This window comes from Zalophus californianus, chromosome 3, assembly GCF_009762305.2.
Source record: "Zalophus californianus isolate mZalCal1 chromosome 3, mZalCal1.pri.v2, whole genome shotgun sequence".
In the NCBI taxonomy this organism is placed as follows: domain Eukaryota; kingdom Metazoa; phylum Chordata; class Mammalia; order Carnivora; family Otariidae; genus Zalophus; species Zalophus californianus.
Window position 1 is genome coordinate 149,020,722 of NC_045597.1, and position 12,255 is coordinate 149,032,976.

The following is a 12,255-nucleotide window of genomic DNA, read 5'->3' on the forward strand; positions in this document are numbered from 1 at the left end:
GAGTGAAGGCACAGCTTCATTGTCCCCCTTTTCATGTTAGCCACTCTTCGTATCAAACTTCCTATAGTAGCTATTGCAACATTATTTCATGCTTTAACTTAGGAATGTTACAAAACAAAAGAGTGAGAAATGAATACTCCTAGAAAAAGAAGAAAAGGGGTCAAATTGGCTAGAGAAATTTAGGTTTTGAGGCAAATATATACAATAAAAAAATAATTCTCTAGACAAAGAAAGGAGGTTTTCCCTAATTTTAAATGCACTTACTATGAAAGAATTAAATGTCTATTGTTTTCAATAAAAATCCTCTTAGTCTTATTTTCTTTTAGATTCATGTTGTGAATTTTTACTGTTTCCTTAGTTAATAATTTACTGTTATAACCATTAGTTTGTTTTTTATACTTTTCATTGTGCAACTACATAAAAATGTAGGACATTTATAAGACAGTATTTAAAACTCATTTACTTTCTCACACATATTTTGTCTCCTCCTTTCTATTTTGGCAGTGTGCATGCCAAAAATCATGATTTTTATACTTGATAAAACTTTAAGGCAAAACTTTCTTCTTACTCCATTCATTATAATAAAAAATGAATATAGATCTCTATCTGAATTAGTGAAGCAATCCAAACAAAAAATATTGAAACATATTGAAAACTGATTTCATGCATTTATTAGTAGATATATTGTATCACATGTCTCTTTAAACCCATTAAGTTTGTCATTCTAAACTTTCACATCTTTCACACAATAAGATTTAGCATGCTTTTCAACATGTGATACTTAACTGGATAAAACAAAATGTCACTGAAAGACACAGGGCTGAAAGGACACAAAGAAACAATGCAATGAAATTACTTAATTTCACAGATAATAAATCAGAACTACAAAGCTATTTATTATCATTATTACAAACAAAGTAGTGTTTAAAAACTAGACTCAAATTCATCTGGTACTGAATTCATTGCTCTAATTATAGAATCCAGTCTAAGGACCTGAAGGCATTTCAATATACTGTTTTCAAACTCCCTCTGAAATTCTGCATGCCATTCATGACATCTCAAGTGCTATTAGAACACTGCTCGAATACCTACAATTTAGGGACTCTCATTCCTATGGTACCCACTGATTTTTTAAGACCTCACATTAAAAAATAAACACTTTACAGAAAGAAACTTATACTTTAGATTTCATGAATTAATCCTGATTCTTTGACAGGGTTAAGGGAAATAAGGAAGGGTAGGGATGTGGGGAGGAGGGAGGTGAGGGATGTACAGAACTTAATTTTTCTTTCACATGATAGTGCTACAAGTACTGAGAGCATATATAATGTTCCCTCTTTGGGTCTCACATCACCTTACACTTTCCAGGCCTTCTGTAAACATGTTTCCAGTTCTCTTTGTGGCTTCTAAGGTATGGCATTCAGAGCTGAAGCAAAGCCCGCAGACATGATCAGGTCAGTGTGGCACTGAACTTCATTCCAGATAGGGAATAGTCAACATGTGCAGCTTTAAATCCATCTGGGCAGAACTTCTGTCTGCTGTTTGCTTGCTTGCTTATTTGTTTGTGTAAAGAGAGATGCTCAAAGACTTTCTGATTCTGATTCCCACTGGATTCTGACACACAGCTGCTGTGGAGAACCCCTGCTCTGCGCACTGTCTCTTTTTACCCCAGGGCTACAATTTTAATAGCTACAGAACTCCTTCAACTCATGTCAACTTTACATTTGAAACTTTCACTTGGACTGCTTTGAAGCAAAATCTCCAATTCGTGAATGAGCACATGTGATTTTTAAAATTTAGGTTGGACCTTATATTTATCCTGTTAACTTTCAGCTCTCTCAGTTTTTAACTGCCCAGATATTTGTAGTTTCCGGTTATGTTTTCCAATATTTTTACTATTTTCCAGCTCTGCATTTTTTGTGCATTTTACTATTTTCCAGCTCTGCATATTTTCTGTATGTTTGTTAAATTTGATAAATACATTGACAGGGTATAGCCCAGAAAAGAATTTTGCAGAAATCCAAAAGACAGTTCTCTTCAGAGTGACATAACCTTTGGTGATGGTTATTCAACAAATTCCTAATCTGTCCTGTGACTAAACACCTGAGACCTTGCCCAATGCCATGCTCAGTTAAAGAGCACTTTACTGCCTTTGACTCAATGCTGCCATTATAATAATTTACCATCAGACATTGATGCTGTTAATTCTGAGCATTATTTTATAAGATAAATTTGGCATAGAGTTAAATATCATAGGAAAGTTTTCATATATATAATCAGAAGGCTCCTTCAAAGCATACTTTAAAATAGAGGAAAATTATCACGCTTATGGGATTGAAAGACAAACATTTTGAATCTCAGTATTTCAACACACCCATTATAAGAGAACAAGAGCTATATATATATATTTAAAGCAAGGTTCTAATATACATTCCACTTCTATTGTTACCAAAATATTTTTCTGGGAGCAATTTAAAAAAAAAGAGAGATTCTTACCCAGAAAGCTGGGAACCTTGGTAGGCTGGGAAGTGACAGAATCATTATTCACAGAATCAGGCGGGGACACAGTATTCGTAACATTAAGCGTTGTCAGACTATTCACAGGACTAAATGGTATTGTATTACCCGTAGACTCAGGCAGTACTGTATTATTCACAGCTTGTTCCAACTGAAGATCATTCACTGGAAAAAAAAATACAGCCAATTAAAATACAACATTGTCCTAAGTTCATAATTATACACACAAAGCAAACACAGTGGTTGTGTTAAGAAGAGTAGACATCGGGGTGCCTGCGTGGCTCAGTTGTTAAGTCTCTGTCTTCGGCTCAGGTCCTGGGATCGAGCCCCTCATCAGGCTCCCTGCTCAGTGGGGAGCCTGCTTCTCCCTCTCCTGCTCCCCCTGCTTGTGTTCCCTCTCTCACTGTTTCTCTGTCAAATAAATAAATAAAATCTTTAAAAAAGAAGAAGAAGAGTAGACATCTATGGACACCAAAGTGGCTCAGTCCATTGAGACTTCTGATTTTGGTCCATGATCTCATGGGTCTTGAGATGGAGCCCCCCACTGGGCTCTGCACTCAGTGGGGAGTTGGTTTCAAGATTCTCTCCCTCTGCCCCTCCCCCAGCTCATGCACACATGTATGTACGCACACGCAATCTCTCTCAAAGAAAAAAATCTTTAAAAAGGAGTCTTCTAGAAATTTTATTCACATTGCTATGTTAAATTAATGAACAGTAAATCTTTATACATATTGTTAGTAAGATCATATTTCTGTGAGTAACTTTGTAGTTCTTGGCCAAAAAAAGGTAACAGTTAAAGTTTAAGGCATCCTTTAATAAATTTCATGGTCAGGTAAAACTGATTGATTTTAGGTGGTAGGTTCCAAAGAACTATTTGTCCTCAAATTGTTGTAAACCTAAGGGATTTCAGCAGCCCTATTCTTATGCTTACATTGTACTAAAATTCTCAGGAAAGAAAATTAAATAATGTAACCTAAAATAAGTCTCTGGAAATAAGTTCCCCTCTACATTTCTTAATTTTCTGTTCCTTTTTTTAAGTTAACACAGCGACTAATTTTTATCAGACTTAGTGGATGCTACTGTATCTTCATCTGTATGGGTGAAACAAAAATCTAGGTAAACTTGAACATCCTTTAAGTTGCCTTATTTTTTAAAGAATGCCAGTAAATGAAGTAAAATGAGATGGGAAATAAACTTACCTAAACTCTCACAGGTTTGCTTGCATTGATCCAGTGATTCAAAGTTGTTTTGATTGCCAAGGCACCCACCATACTTGAAATCTTCACATTTCTTTGACTCATTGTTATAAAAATACCTAGTTATATAACCTCGACAGACTCCACTGTCTTCCCCCAAAAAGCAGTAATCTGGCTTTTCTGGAAATTATAAAAATGTCAGAAAGCAATATACTTTTTTGTGAATAATTGAATTATGCTGATTAAATATGCGAAATAACTAAGTTGAAATTATTTAAGGAGTAAACATGAAAAGTTAAAGATACAAGGTAAAAACGGAACTTTATCCACAACTGCACAATATTAAAATTGCCCACTATGTCTGTTGTGACATTTAGAATAAGGAAGATGTATCTATTGTCACAGATTGTTGATACTGGAATTTCAAGTTCTAAATTTCTCATCATAAATTAATAGGGCACCTAACTATCAACTATTTCAGGAATTGGAAGAGTAAAAGATGTTATTTTACCTTTGGTTTGGAAGAAATATTCAAAAATTCATAATATTCCAAAATGTTATGGCAAAATTTTGGCTCAGTTATTCTTTTTAGGTGTACATGCATTGACATTTAGGAAAGAAATAGGAATATTTCATATTTTTCAGGTATAGGCTCCCATTAGGGAAAGAAGTGTAATGTGTTGCTTCATTACAATGGTTTCAATTTTAAAAATATTGGAGTAGAAGCTTTGAGGTGTATGGAAGCTTTCATGTCTATTCTTAGAAGTTCCTGAATTCTTATTCTGGAATCTGTATTAGGTTAGGCATGACATCCTCCGCCACTGTGTCTCTTGTTTTTCTTCTTTCTGGCATTGGAGTGACTCCAACAGTGCAAAGGCAGAAAGGAAATACATGTTCAGGGATTGGAGAGGCTTTTGAAAAAAAATCTAATGCCCTTTCTTTGATAGTGCTCCAAACCAGATTAAACACAGCTGTCACAGAAGTTGGGCCACTGTGATCTACATTACAGGCCTTGTCTACAGGCATCCTCTGTAAAGAAGAGAATTAAACTTATTTTCAAAATTATGATCGCAAGATATATGGGGCTTAAATTGGCGAAAGTTCCAATTTCCCCACTTTTTCCCTGCAACTGTATTATCAGGGTGGCAAAAATGAACTGTAGTATCCTTTTCCATTTTAAAGCAACCTGTTCTACCTCAGGGAAGCATCACTTGGGAGGTTACTATAAAAAAAGCATATATTTAATGGTAATGATTTCTGCAACAGTTGCAAATCTTCGGAAAGGCTGATCTCCTATGAGAGCATTGTTTTATTAATAAAACATCCCATTTTAATGTAGTGTAAAATATCTACTATAACTTCTCAAAGTACCAATTTGAGAGTTTTGTTTATTGTTTATTGCCTCTTGTTTCTCACGGTGAATATTACTATTATCCCCATAGCAACAATTTGTGGTTAAGTGTAATTTATGGGACAAGGAAAAAAACTAATTCTTTAAATTTTTGTAATACTTTTTTATAAGAGAATGAGGAAAAAATTTAATTGCTATTATTTTCATTTGTTTTGGCCTTAGTATGTACTTCTTATGAAATTTTAAATCATCTTAACAGAGAATATAAGAATTCTATGTTTAACAAAAAAGAGTAGGTAAAATATACTGCATATAAAGAATAGAAAATAATAAATTATGCTGAGAAGTATAATTAAGAAATTATGCAACTAGAAGCTGCTATTATTTATGAGGCCCTGTTCTAGGACATAAATTTATTTTAGGACAAAGTTGAAATTGCACACTTGTAAAGTAATTCCGCTTGGGCCTACAGTTTAAAATAAGGTTACAAATCAAGAAATTCATGCCCTATATTCCTCAGATAAAGTAACATTTGTACTAAATCTGCATACACAATCCTTGCTCTAGACTGATGCTTGGTTAAAACAAGAACACGGATTTTAAGCTACAAACTTCCACAAACCACATTCAGTTTTACTATTAACTGTTATTTGAGGCTGCATACTTGACAATTGTCTTAACCCAAACTATTTCAAAGAGGTTGTCTTTGTAACTGGTCCAATGTTGATACTAAAAAGCATATCACAAAGTTAACTTGAAGTGGATACGTCCAGAGGTCTTTATTCTGAATGGGTTTTGGCATCTGAACATTGTTTAACACATGTGAATAGTATTGATTAGCTTTATTCTCTCATTTCCATATATAATATCAGTTAAGAATGAAGAGAAGAGGAACTCCTAACTAGGACACTACATTATCTACCTTACTGCTCTCTGACCACCTGCTAAGCCAGGTGACTTTCCAACCTACCTCCCTGACTCTTGACAAATGTATTCATTCAAGTTGCCTCTTGATCTTTGCTCTTCCTTTGACACAGCAAATCCCTCATCCTTGGGTCTCCTACTTACTGTCATATCTCCTATAAATGCTGAAGTTGAACTCTACAGACTGGGGATTCTGGAGGCTTGGTGATCTCACTGAGCAAACAAGGTAATGAACTCAATAGGTTATAATCAAAATTGAGGAGATGTTATTTTGCTCTTGAATACTACCACTATTCTAAGATTAAGAAATCTATAAACCTACACAGAATGGAGAATAATTTTTACTTTGTATCTAAGGAAATGTCATATTTTTTTCTTAATCAAGTTAGCACCAATCTGACAAAACTCATAAAAAATGTAGATTTAGAACTTGTTAAAGGTAAAAGAGCTCTATTTCCCTGAATGTGCTCATTTTATAGTCAAGGAAATAGGAGTTCAAATAGAAGTGATTCCTCTAGTTCATAGCAGAGGTATGCCCCTTTGCATGCCATATTCTTTTTCCTCACACCTAGTAATTTATACTGTGCTTTATAATTTATAAGATTGTTTTTCATACACTGTCAGTTTTTGACTGGAGCCAATTAACTTTGGTAAAAATAAAATATTGCATTTTTGGAGAAATATCAATTAATATGAATTAGAAGAAAAAGAATGATTGAATTCCAAATCATTAAATATACATTAAATAGCATAATTTTATAGTAAATTTTATCTGCATACATTTTTTCCTAATTTCACATTTTTGAAAAAATACCCTAACATTTAAATGTTGGTATTTCCTTTCACAAAGATATCATCTTTTACTTGGTGGATAAAACCCTCTATTGGTAAATATTCTGTATTCTTGGATACTATAGATAATGAATTTCATTTAATTGAAACACTGAACATTTCTGTAAAGATTAATTCAATTTTATAGAAAGCTATTTTAAAATTTGTAAATAAATACATTCACTGATAGTGTTTGTACAATCTTTGCCACTGAATTTATTTTATAAATTTTGATTCAGTCTAGTAAGTCTTAAGTTTATCAGTCACAAAAGCATTCAACTCTTTCTCACACAATTAAATCAAAGTCAAAAAAATTAAAATACACTTTGAATTTTGTAACTCTTTCATTTCCCAAGTTAAATAATTTGATCCCTTTGTTCAGCATTTTCTCATTCAAATGTAGATGATGTAAATGGTAATTGGACCAAGTCAGCTTCTAGACCTTTACTAAAAGGAGTATCTTTCTTGATCTACTGATATATTTTTTCATGTGCTAATGTAACATATTAATCAGAAAACTATTTTTAGCTAAAACCAATAAATAATTTAAATCACAAAATAAAAGCTAAGTACACACACTAATGTTGACAAGAGCAATCACTTAGTGTTAAATATCTCCACTTCTGCATATAGGCTTTGACAACTCAAAGACATATATCAATTCAGGGAAATACTGGATATAACTTGCTAAAGATACACAATGCTGAGATTATCAAGGGAGTAGAGATCTGAGAACTAACAGCATCTAAATTACTGTTCAACAGATGTTAAAATAGCATGTGCATGGCTGTGGAATTTGACTGATCTAATACTAAATATCATTCTGCATTAGAATGAGAGTAAATATAGTGTTTGAAGACTCCCATACCAAATATCATATATGTTATTTTAAATTTTTCATTATATCCACTGAAATAAAACACCATTTCAAAGATTGTATGGATTTATGATGGAGTCCATATCAAAGGAAACTAAGAATTGAATTTCTAAGTGTCTTGCATAAATTCTAATTAGCATATAAATGAATGTTTACCTTTTTCTAATGTTGTCTCTATCTTGGCCTTTGGATAAACTGCAAGAAAAAACAGTATGTGCATCAATTATCAAAATTTATATAAATAAATTATATATAAATTTCAATTTAACAAACTAGGATGATGTATTTATTATCATTAAAATTATTCTTATACATAATACCAATAAATAGTTTAAATTTCTTATTTTCTCTAAAGATTAAATAATTTTAATTTTTATAGATATGAGGCCATCTGCACTTTAACATAATAATGTCTCAAAACTGGTGTTGAAAGTTTCTAACACATTAACAAAAATAAGAATTCATGGTGAACTACATTTGCTATTCAAAACACCTATGACTGAAAAGCATTAAGATAATGTGAAATATGAAAGTAATTCAAGCAGCATACTTTGCATATCAAAACATAATTTCTATAGAGACTTGGTAGTAGGGGTGGAAGAAACCAGAATTATCTCCTTTCCTGATTCCTTGCCCTGCTGCATTGTTTCAACCCAATCACAAGTTTTATTAGTATTTCCAAGTACAGAAGAGAAATGAAGCAAAAGGTATCTGTGACATATTTTTTGGTTCAACCTCAAAGAATTAATGGAATTTCTCCACTCAAAAACTAGAATGCTACTTGTCTTTCACCCACTATATTCAAGTACAGATGCTAAGTTCTAATTTAAATGATAGGTAATGAAATTCAAATCAATATAATAAGTGAAGTTTTAATTTGCTCATGTAAACATTAGGAAGGCTGAGTGATGTATGTTGTATAATCATGTTCTGCAGAGAAAAGCTGTGGTCAATGCAGTTTATAATTAGTTGTATGGCCAGAGAGACAGGGGGTTGGGGGAATGAGTTGGCTTATATGCCCCTTTCAGCCAAAAGTCAGCAGCTAGGTTATTCTTCGGAATATAAAATATCTTTGAAAGAGAAGGTAATGAGGCCTTTTTTTTTAAAGATTTTCCTATATTTTATTAAATAGTCTTTTTAAAAAGATATATATATATATATATATAATTGTATTTTAAATATTAAGAAAACCTCAGGAGTCTTTCTCATTGTAAATAACCAACTGTCAATGTGGTTTCAATTAGATAGTGGATTGTCATAATAAGCTTATATTGAAATATTTTAATATACAATTAATTTGTTACAGTTTTAATTTATAAGGGCAAAGAAAATATATACAGATAAATATTACATCAGACTAGAGTGCTAAATAATCATTTTTACTGTTTTGCCTACTGACAGTAGCCATTGGATGGGAACAGAAATGCTTGATTTCAATGTTCATGCAATATTAAAAGAGATAACTTGTTTTCTGATTCCATTCCAAATTGGATTAATTTAGCTGGCATGCATGTGAACTAACTCAAATATGTGTTTTGGCACACTGGAATTTAAATGTATTTGTAATAACAATGATTATCTTTGAGGATTCTGAAAATAACATGGACACCCTATTTAACTGGTATTTATGCCAACTAATTACAGTCTGAAAAAATAAGTAAGTTTTACAGCAAATTATCCAAATTATCTTTTCCTAGATTTATTTAAAACATAACATTTATTAATGATGTCTTCAGGAGTAATGAGAGTATGTTTCACTAATTCCCATTTTAGTAATTTCTTGAAACCCAACATATATGAATTCACATTTTAAATATTTTATGATGAATATTATAATGTAATTAATATACAACAAATTAATTTGTAATTTTATGACACATTTTAGTAATTGTAATTTTACCCTTATTCTTTCTTTATCTTTTTCTCTTATATTGGAGAGCAGAGGGTAAGAGTTTAAGATTAACTTTTAATGATTCTGATTTGTTGAAGTCAGCCTAGAAAATATTCTAAGCAGGTGGGAAAATGACTGTATGGGCAGAATATTCTCATTACTAAATGGGTCTTCACGGTTCCAAACAAATAAAACATGAAATGACAAATTTAAAATATAAAGAGAATGGAAAAAGTATTAACATGCTCTTTAATTCTCTATGGGGAAAATTCTCAAATCCCCATGAAAAGCCAACAAGTCACAAGTAGCCCAACCAATAAAATAGCAATTAATATAAACAGCATACTTTCTAGAACCTTTATACCTGTTTCAGGATTTGATGAAATTCTATGAAATTAATTGTACTACTTTTAACCATGCTGTAGAGGCTGATTGCTAGAAAGCTGAATGAGAATTTGATAATTTGATCTCTTTAGTCTAATTCTTTAATTTCCCACACTACATTACCATCTATTTTTCAAAAAATAACAATCAAAGATCATGTTGTTTAGGCTATAGGAAAAAAGCAACTAACCCAAAAGACAAACATTTTGAAAGACATGTATTTGAAGCCATTTTACAAACTTAACTTCTATTTTTTAAAAAAAATTATTAACCTTATTTCCATGTCTCTATTATTACATAGGTAAATACACCAAAAAATATACATATTTGGAAAAAATTAATAAAACAACTTTATGTGCAAAAGGAGAGCTGTGCCTACATAGCAAACTAAACACATTCATAGTTCCTATTCTCTGAAATATTTGGCTTGCTTTTATTCTCAAGCATGGTAGTTTACAAGATTGAGTTCTCACTGGTCTTCCCAAATAATACAAAACTTCAGCTTTCAAGCCTTAATATATAAGATATCAATCATATTTTGATTTTATGTCTCCTATGCTTATACCATCTCCCCTTTACCTAGGAAAAGCACTTAAGAAGTGATATGAATTTTGGGGGTGCCTGGGTGACTCAGTCTGTTAAATATCCAACTCTTGATTTCAGCTAGGGTCATGATCTCAGGGTCCGGAGATGGAGCCCCTTGTCCTGCTGGGCACGGAGCCTGCTTGAGATTCTCTCTCCCTCTCCCTCTGCCCCTCCTCTCCCCCTCGGTCACACACACTCTCTCCCTAAAAAAAAAAAAAAAAAAAAGCTGATACGAATTTCTATAATGAAACATTTAGTAAAATTCTGTCAACAGAATATTAAGTAATTAACACATATTAAACAAAAAAACAACCAAAAATTTTTCAAAATAATTACATTGATCTTGGCTGACTGTAAAATAATTAGGTTCTCAGCATAAATAGGGCCACTGATTTCACTGGCTGCTTCCATAATATTCATACCTTATCATGGTAACTAAGCAGCATGTTTTAGACATGTGTAAAAATTTAAACTGCTATGAACATAATGAAAAAATATGTAATTTAGCAGATAGACATATTAACAGGCATGGCAGGATAAAATGACATTTGATGTCATCATTTTCTAAAGTTTCTAAGTGCTTTCAAGCCTACAGTCACATTATTTACTTGAAAGGATCTTTCCCTTGAACAAGAAATATAAATATTAGTATACATAACATTAATGATTTTGGTCTATGTGATTATCACATCCTCAATGTGCACAGTAAGAAACTGAGCTTCAGAAAGTAACAACATTCAGGATTGAAACAAAACAAGCTTTTATCCCATTTATTTTTATTAAACTGTTGTTCTATTCATAACATAATGTGTCCATCTTCATAGAACATCAGTTAACTCTGATGGTGTAGTCTATTTTTGACTATTCTATTCCACTAATTTCTGTCTGTCCTTATTCTCACATTATTCTGCTCAATTTCGGCAGCTGTGCTATAAATCTTGAAATCGGGTAAAGTCTGGGGCACCTGTGTGGCTCAGGCTATTAGCATCTGACTCTTGGTTTCTGTTCAGGTTATGATCTCAGGGGTGTGCGACTGAGGCCCACATTGGCTCTGAGCTCAGCTCAGAGTCTGCTTGAGGTTCTTTCTCTCTACCCCACCTCCCCCCAACCCCTCCCTCTCCCTGCTCACTCACATGTGTGCATGTGCTCTCTCTCTCTCTTTTTCTAAAATAAAAAAAATCTTTTTTTAAAAAAAGGAAATCAGATAAAGTCCTCCAAATTTGCTCTTTTATTCAGAATTGTTTTAGTCATCCTAGGTCCTTTGTATTGCATATCATTTTTAGAGTTGACTAATTAATATATAAACAAAAATGTGCTGGAATTTGATTGGTATAGAATAAAATTTCCAGATCCATTTGGGGAGAATTTACATCTCAACTAAAGTGAATCTTTCAATCTATTGTTTTATATCTCTGTTCATTAAAGTCTTCTTTATTTGCCAATGAATTTTTAACAATGTTTTATGGATTCCATTGTAAATGTTATGCACTTTTTTATTTAAATCTATCACTAAGAATTTCATGTTCCATTATTTTAAATGAAATTGTCTTTTTAAGAATTTTGTCTAATTTTCTATTTGTTCATTGCCAGCATGTATGTAAATATTTACATTGTCCTTTTATCCAGTGAGACTTCTAGTCATCTGCAAGTTCCTAAAATTTTTCATATATATAATTGGGTTTTCTCTCAGTCATGTGGA

General features: G+C 32.3%; 1 protein-coding gene across 7 annotated transcripts in view; it reads right to left on the bottom strand.

Annotated features, from left to right (window-relative positions):
* Positions 1 to 12,255, bottom strand: part of TFPI (tissue factor pathway inhibitor) — an 84,510-nt gene that overhangs the window by 15,346 nt on the left and 56,909 nt on the right. For 6 of the 7 annotated variants that reach the window (XM_027588236.1, XM_027588239.1, XM_027588240.2 and 3 more), the window contains 3 exons: positions 7,853 to 7,891; positions 3,717 to 3,893; positions 2,497 to 2,682 (listed from right to left, as the gene is read on the bottom strand). In XM_027588236.1, the coding sequence (XP_027444037.1) occupies positions 2,497 to 2,682; positions 3,717 to 3,893; positions 7,853 to 7,891 (402 nt within the window). Of the gene's footprint in view, positions 1 to 786; positions 821 to 2,496; positions 2,683 to 3,716; positions 3,894 to 7,852; positions 7,892 to 12,255 lie in introns of all 7 variants that reach the window. The other variant, XM_027588238.2, reaches the window with a different exon arrangement.